The sequence below is a fragment of the Anopheles coustani genome, unplaced genomic scaffold (genome assembly GCF_943734705.1).
Source record: "Anopheles coustani unplaced genomic scaffold, idAnoCousDA_361_x.2 scaffold_12_ctg1, whole genome shotgun sequence".
Taxonomy (NCBI): domain Eukaryota; kingdom Metazoa; phylum Arthropoda; class Insecta; order Diptera; family Culicidae; genus Anopheles; species Anopheles coustani.
In genome coordinates, this window is record NW_026525384.1 from 841,743 (window position 1) to 849,214 (window position 7,472).

General features: G+C 40.0%; 1 protein-coding gene across 1 annotated transcript; it reads right to left on the reverse strand.

The window, feature by feature from the left end:
* Positions 1-2,961: 2,961 nt before the first annotated feature.
* On the reverse strand, positions 2,962-6,262 carry LOC131271226 (turripeptide Pal9.2). Its single transcript, XM_058272623.1, has 3 exons — positions 6,155-6,262; positions 5,886-6,068; positions 2,962-3,153 (listed from the first exon to the last, which is right to left on the reverse strand). Exons 1-3 carry the CDS (start codon positions 6,177-6,179, stop codon positions 3,095-3,097), a joined length of 267 nt encoding a protein of 88 aa, XP_058128606.1. The 5' UTR covers positions 6,180-6,262; the 3' UTR covers positions 2,962-3,094.
* Between the last annotated feature and the right edge of the window lie 1,210 nt (positions 6,263-7,472).

A 7,472-nucleotide genomic window follows, 5' to 3' on the forward strand; every position in this document is an offset into this window, starting at 1 on the left:
AAGCTCTTGCGCTAGAAAGCTCCTGTCTGAACGCATCAGCTGGCACCTACAAGACAACCTACCTCCGGTTAGCGGCCCGACGTCGAGGCCTCCGAGACGGCCGCTTCCTTCGCCGCCGTCAGAGGACTGCGGCTAGTCTCGTCGACTGTCACCTCCCGTACAGCGTCACTGCTCCTACTTCTGGAACGGCTGGTGGTGCAGTAGCCCGCCTCCTTGTTCCTCGGTTGCCTGCTGCTTCGGCTACGGTCCTCGGGATCGGCGCGAGGCTGTGTGCTGTGCAATGGTGCTGTGCTCACAACAACTCAACAACAACACACTCCGTCAACTCCTTCCGTCGTGAGGACGATTTGCCCAACAATGCGCAAAATCCACCCCAGTAGGAGGATGTTTCGAACGGACTCAACCAACTGTGTCATGCGCAGGGGAATCAAATGAAACACTTGATGTGGAACATCTTGATACAAAAGAGTTGCATGAGGGCTGACCGCTAAGCAAAGGAATCATCTTCGAAGTGCCGACCGCAAGACCACCTGATAATTGGTGTTAACGCGTTCTTAGCGGAGGATATATCGAACGATGTCGATGTGTGACTGCCGATATGAATGTTGAATAATTTGTCCACCTCGATTGCTCGAAATGTAACAATTGTGTTTCTTGTTTTACTAGATTGAAAATAAATAAAAAATCCGCAAAATCTTTTCTCAAAGCGGCTGTTGAAAAGTATTGGAATTAGCCTCATTTTGTCATTATCATTTTTATGCGAAGAATCATTAAACACCGTTCTTACGGTTTAAAACGATACATTTGTTGTTTTGTAGTAGTGTGAGTGTTTAGAATATGTATTTGAAAAAGACATAACCGTAAAAAAAATTGTAATAAAATGTTCTACGTATTGCGCTTGCTCCATTTATATATGGCAACTGACTAAAAAGAATTGTTTAATCGAATGGTCTAGTGGCTAGGAGCGCTGAAAACGAAATATGCAGTTGATGGTTTGATACACATGCAGGTATGTAATAAAAATCTACTAATACATATATGAAAATCTACATGCTTTCAGAAAAGGAAACTCTACAACAACACGTAGCAAGCAGAGCAATGACGAAGGACAGAGACGTGGGTGTTCGAAAAAAGGAGGGACAATTTTTTATTTCGAATTTTCGAAATCCCCACTTTTTGACATATGCGGTCTTTTAACCGTGTTATTTAGACGTCTTTTAACGGTCTTTTAATCTATTAAAAGACTACTAAAAGACGTCTGTTAACGTGACGTTTGCAGCTTGGGTATGGAAACTCGGGGTCCACACTACAGCGCGACGTCCCGTCACGAACCGCGACGTCGCCTGACAGGCGGCCGAACTCCATACTCGGGGTCCACACTACAGCGCGACGTTCCGTCACAAAACGCGACGTCGCCTGACAGGCGGCCGAACTCCATACAAAAAAAATGTCGCACAATTCGCGCTAGTGTAGAAACAGCGAAAAACGCGACGTCGCGCTAGCTCTTGTCAAATGTCAATTCGAAACGAAAACGAACCGACAGCTGGACAAAACGTAAACAAACCGAAACACAAACGCGAACAAAACGAGCAATATTCTTCACGAAACATCGGATTTTTCATTGAACTAGTTATTATTAGGCTTCACAAATGTAATTCAGTTTTCAAACTCCGTTTTGATTGATATTTTTACCAAAGTTTTTTCGAGTGCCGAAACGTAAACAAACTGCTCTTCAACAAGTAGGAGGTGATGTGGAAATATATACTTCATACGGCGGGCCAAAATATCGTCGTTGTTTGTTTAAGTTTGTTTTCTCAGTGAATTTCAAATGTGGAAGCGCCAAACTCACTCAGGGTGCATAAAATACGTAGCTAAACAAATACCATGCATTACTACCTCAAAATTCAATAAAAAAATTTAGCCGAGTTTGCGCCCCAATGTGATACATATTTCCACATACTCTCCTACCTCTGTCGCGCTTGACTTGCGTGATTGTTCTGCCGAAACTGGGCTACTTTTGCAACGGGAAGTCGCGCTGCAGTGTGGACCCCGAGATACAAAAAAAATGTCGCACAAATCGCGCTAGTGTAGAAACAGCGAAAAATGCGACGTCGCGCTAGCTTTTGTCAAATGTCAACTCGAAACGAAAACAAACCGACAGCTGGACAAAACGTAAACAAACCGAAACACAAACGCGAACAAAACGAACAATATTCTCCACGAAACATCGGATTTTTCGTTGTACTACTTATTTCTAGCCTTCACAAATGTAATTCAGTTATGAAACTCCGTTTTAATTGATATTTTTACCAAAATTTTCCCAGGTGTCGAAACGTAAACAAACTGCTCTTCAACAAGTAGGAGATTACGGAGAAATATATACCTCCTATGGTGGGGCAAAATATCGTCGATGTTTGTTTTATGTGGTTTTTTTTTCAGTAAATTTCAAATGTAGAAGCACCAAACTCCCTCAGGGTGCATACAATATGTAGCTAAACAAGTATCATGCATTAATACGTCCAAATTCAACAAAATTTTTGGGCTGAATTTGCGCTCCAATGTAATACATGTTTCCACATACTCCCCTACCTCTGTTCTGCCGAAACTGGGCTACTTTTGAAACGGGACGATGCGCTGCTGTGTGGACCCCGAGTTAGAGTGCATAAAATACGTAACTCAACCAATTTCATGCATTACTATGTCAACATTCAACAACATTTTTGAATCCAGTTTGCGCCTTAGTGTAATACATATTTCCCCACACTCCCCTACCTCTGTCACGCTTTGTTGGCGCGATTTTTCTGCCGAAACTGAGCTACTTTTGAAGCGGAACGTCGCGCTATAGTCTAGATCCCGAGTTTTGTAAATTCCTAAAAATACTCAAAATTTAAGTTTACTTGCTAAAACCCTAGTATAGAATATACCAATATGTTTAAATTGTGTCAGGAAAATTGAACTAAATTTCGAGTCAACAATTCACCTTTATTCAGTATTGTTTTCAATTTTTCAAAACAAAATCAGACATTTCAAAGGTTATCCATTTCAACGAAATTGTGCATTGGTCCAAGATAAGATGAAGAGCATATCCACACATTTATGATAGACGCACTGGACTCTTGTCGCCACATTCACCCTGCTGTTTCACGACGTAACCTATTTTGAAAAAAAGAGTAAAAGTTAATCAATATTGGTTGAACCAGCAAATATACTGCCAAATCTTTCAATTTCTTTTCAGCTATAAAAACACCCGGTTGACAAAAATTCTAAATTTTTGCAGCTGTCATGTAGTACCAGCAAGTTTTTCCATGGCAGATTGCTGGGACTCTTGCTGGAACTACATAGTACCAGCAACAATGTCAATTTCTGTCAACCGGGCATTTACTTATACAGGCTTACCCCGGTTTTCGTCACCAAACGGGACTTTGGCAGCGACGTAAAAGCGAGGCTAGCGAACTACAGTTCTTACGTTTATAATACCTACTCAAGACTTGACTGACACAAAACAAACGATGGATGTGATCATTATTCTCGTCTGAATTTTCAGTGGTTAATATGAAGGTGTTCTTCAAACTACAGTCTGTTCTCGAGTTACGCGGTTCTCGACTTACGCGGATTCGGAGATACGCGGTTTTCAAAGTTTGACAGTAGATTGGGTTTATTACATCGATTTAAATTCCTGAGATGTACAACCACACGAATAAATATGTAAATTACACATTTGCATAACTTACGCTTTTTATTTCGTTTGCTGCAATTTATGTTGTTTGAATACGCTTGCATTGCATTCATATTAATGAACAAAGAAAATTTTTGAATATTCTATGATGCATGTACACAAGAGCTCGATCTCTTAACTCCTAGTATAAACTATGTGTCAAGCAATATTCGAGATACGCGGAAATTCGAGATACGCGGATTTCTCTGGTCCCCATAATCCGCGTAACTCGGGAACAGACTGTATAACAAAGTTTGTCAAATCAATGGGCATCAACCGTTTTATATTCCGTTTTACTTCTTTGGTTTCCATGCCGTGTAGGTTTACAATAATACATTCAGTGCTTCAATTGGAAGATATTTTTGATTGAGCAAAGTAGTCTGAAGCAGACAACCTGGACCACTTGTTTATGAGTCCATGTTCGGTTCTTCTGACATACAATATGCATTGAATCGTATGAGTATAGAACAAAGCACGCGGCTATAAACCAGCTTCGAACGGTTTGTCAAACGACGAAAACCGGGGCTGACGAAAACCGGGGCCAGCCTGTATTTTAAACAGACTCATACAGCGTTTTACATCTCACCTAGCAACCCCGGCAGTGTACGTAGAACATCAAACACATATTAATCTGTACAGATGTTTGTCGTCTACAGCTTTTCCTTAGCTATTTCCAACATCCCTCGAGATATTCGGGATATCTGGAGGGATGTTGATGACAGACGTTGGCGAGGAGCGAACAAAGGAAAGCTGTAAACGTCAAAGATCTGCACAGATTAATATGTGACGAATACTCCCAGCCTAAGCAGATAATTCGTCGCTTTCTATAATCTACCAAAATGATAGCTAGCGATTGAATGTTTGTAGTAGACACGACCAGTCGAGGGGTGCAGATAAAAGTAGGGGAAAATCGCTTTCCGGTCGAAAAATATACTTTTACGAGGATTTTTGTGATTCGCGCTCGTTTCCTGATGCGAAAAAGCGATCATAGCCTACCTTTTCCTGTAACTTTCAACTGTTCGTCTCTACTAAAACATTTAACCGCTAGCTATCATTTTGGTCAAAGACAATTAACAGACAGGTCGCAGCATATCATGTAACGAGCCGAAAACCGTGGGAAAATTTTTGACAGTTGGTTAAAATTTTGTTTACTTCTCACGAACAGCGAAGAAAGTGGGGTAAAACTGCAAATTTGGTATGTTTCCTCAAAAGAAAAAAGAGTTGAGGCGTTCGTAATATGTGCTGGAGGAAGACTGGGTATAAGGCAGACCAACACACTTAATTTCGGCAATCACAGCGAGCAAAAGGATCTATATCACATGATTTCACACAGAAGAGCAGTTTCTATCCGCAAGACCATGGATACTGTGATCTAGAATTACCAACTACCTATTTCGCGAAGATTTTAGCGGAGATCTCCCATAAATATGCTGGAATTGTTTGAAAACACTTTTTTAACCAACTGTCACAACCATGGCGGAGCAAAAAACAGCTTTGACCTGACCTGTCTGTTAATTGTCTTTGATTTTGGTAGATCCTAGAAAGTGATAAATTTGGAGGTTTGTCGATTCAACATCAATTATTTTACAGTAGGCTAGCATTGTTGGATGTTTTACGTACACAAAAAAATGGGCACAAGATCATTATTTGAAATTGGTCTGATCCGTTGGTGCGGGCATTACCATACTCAAATGCCACATACAACAGAATTCTGTAGTGTTGATAGCTTCTCAGCATTTTGCTTTTGCATTTGGGGTCGTTATACACGGGTAGTAACTTTTCGATTCGATCATAGCTTGGAGGTTAAAACACTTATAACAATGATGAATCATAACTGATGAAAATTAGAAGAAAAACATTTCCAATTTTTTTCATAAACAATTAATTTTTTTTTTGCGGGGGTCGTTATACACGGAACAATACGGTATACGGCCAATATTGGCGACTATATTGCCATACTTAACACATCAGATTTGTTATATGCACATGACAACAAAACACATATTGAGCCATCCGAGTTCTCGGAGAAGTTTAGGAAAATCCACCACGCTAATTTAACGTTGGAGGATTAGACTACGAATACTTTTTTTTTGTGAACAAAAGCGAACTGTTGGCAGCTGTATGTAAGGCTGATTATCGATTGTATTGTTATATATAATGTTATACTCACTTTTACTTGTTTCACAATTGTAATTTTCCATCACACAGCTGTTACCAAACGTTATGGTGCTCCCTTTACCATCTTTCAGGAGACCACAAACTGGTGTGTAGTCTGCAGTGCAAACTTTGGAGCATGTTAACTTGGGTTGTTGTTCTTTGCCGGCCGGATTTGCCCAAACGATGGCCAGAAGCACTTTAAATACAAAAACAAACTTATAGCATTCAAGCAATACATTTTATCGCTGAATTATTCATGCAACTGAAAGATAGCTATATTACCGCAAAGAACAATAAGGGTACGCATTGTAGTATGATGACGATTCCGGAGATGTGCTCAAAGCAAGAAACGATGTTTGTTGGATGCGAGCTGTATTCACACTGAAACCATTTGCCAACTAGCCCAATATTTGTTCTTACATACCTTATGAATATATGATGACCTTCAAAACAACCTGATTGTACCAATCTATTTTCATTGCCGCTTGTTGCATAGTGGGCTAAATTAATCCAAAGTGTGATCAGTGATTTTTCATAATGAATTAATATTATTTCCCAGCTTCCCCAGAACCAACATAATTATAGTCCTTTATTAAAAGAATAAACGCATTATATCATGTGTGTTTTCACATAGAGTAACAGTAAAATACCGAAAATATTTTTTTTTATAAATAGAATAATGTTTTTAAATAAATCATTTTGATGAAAAAGTTTTTGGTTGAATTTATTTTCGGGATTTAAATATGGCTTTCTACGATATTGTCGATTTCATATTGTTTGTCCCTTTGTCCAGATGCTTGATCAACACAACCCCATTATTTAGTTTTGCACGAGCCGGACTCGGGCAAGCGGATGGAATTTGTACTGCTTTAATCATGCCTGGCTCGGGCAGTTTTTTGTCGCTCGTTTTGTTTCTACTTTCGTTGCGCGTCGTTTATTTTGAGTGTATCTGCTTCGAAAACACGTTCTTACGTGCTTATAAACTTTTATTCATATGTACTAGGTTAAAAGGCCCGGTTAAACGGGCTCATGTTGATGAAAATGCATTAAAATCTAGTAAAATTGCGATAGATCCAAAATTATGGCAGTTTTACTCAAAGCCTCAGCCCGGTTTGAGAACTCATGCTGTCTCATACTGTAAGCTTTTAATTCTTATCCTGGTTATTCTGATATGACATTGGCCCACTGGCTGACTTAAGGCTTGATCATTGCTGAGTTATTGAGAATCAATTCAGGTTCAATTATTCTCTGATAATTTATTTAACTTTTGGCAATAACGGGTTGTGGCTGCGGAATGTGTTTCAGAGAGGTCTTAAAAATCTTAACCCGGTTAGACGGGTCGATGTTTCGGAGAGAATTGTCGGTATAAGAGTAAATGAGGCCCCGGGCTAGATTCTCCTCTTCCTACTGGTTCACATTAAGCGCCTGAAGCTATGCAAAGCGCGACACATGCATTCGTTTCGAATATTTGAACGCTAACTGTCGCTGACGACGCGAAACAACTTAATAGGTCATCGTAACCAACCACCGATCGTACGATCTGACTGCGTTGCACCCTCTAGGATAATAAAAACGCCGCCGTGTCGGCATGCTGACTAGG

Excerpts from the sequence above, each read along its gene's own strand:
- LOC131271226 (XM_058272623.1), bottom strand. The coding sequence starts at position 6,179 with ATGCGTACCCTTATTGTTCTTTGCG. Across the intron at positions 6,069-6,154 it reads TACCCTTATTGTTCTTTGCG|TGCTTCTGGCCATCGTTTGG; the intron begins GTAATATAGCTA and ends TTGTATTTAAAG. Across the intron at positions 3,154-5,885 it reads CAATTGTGAAACAAGTAAAA|GTTACGTCGTGAAACAGCAG; the intron begins GTGAGTATAACA and ends TTTTCAAAATAG.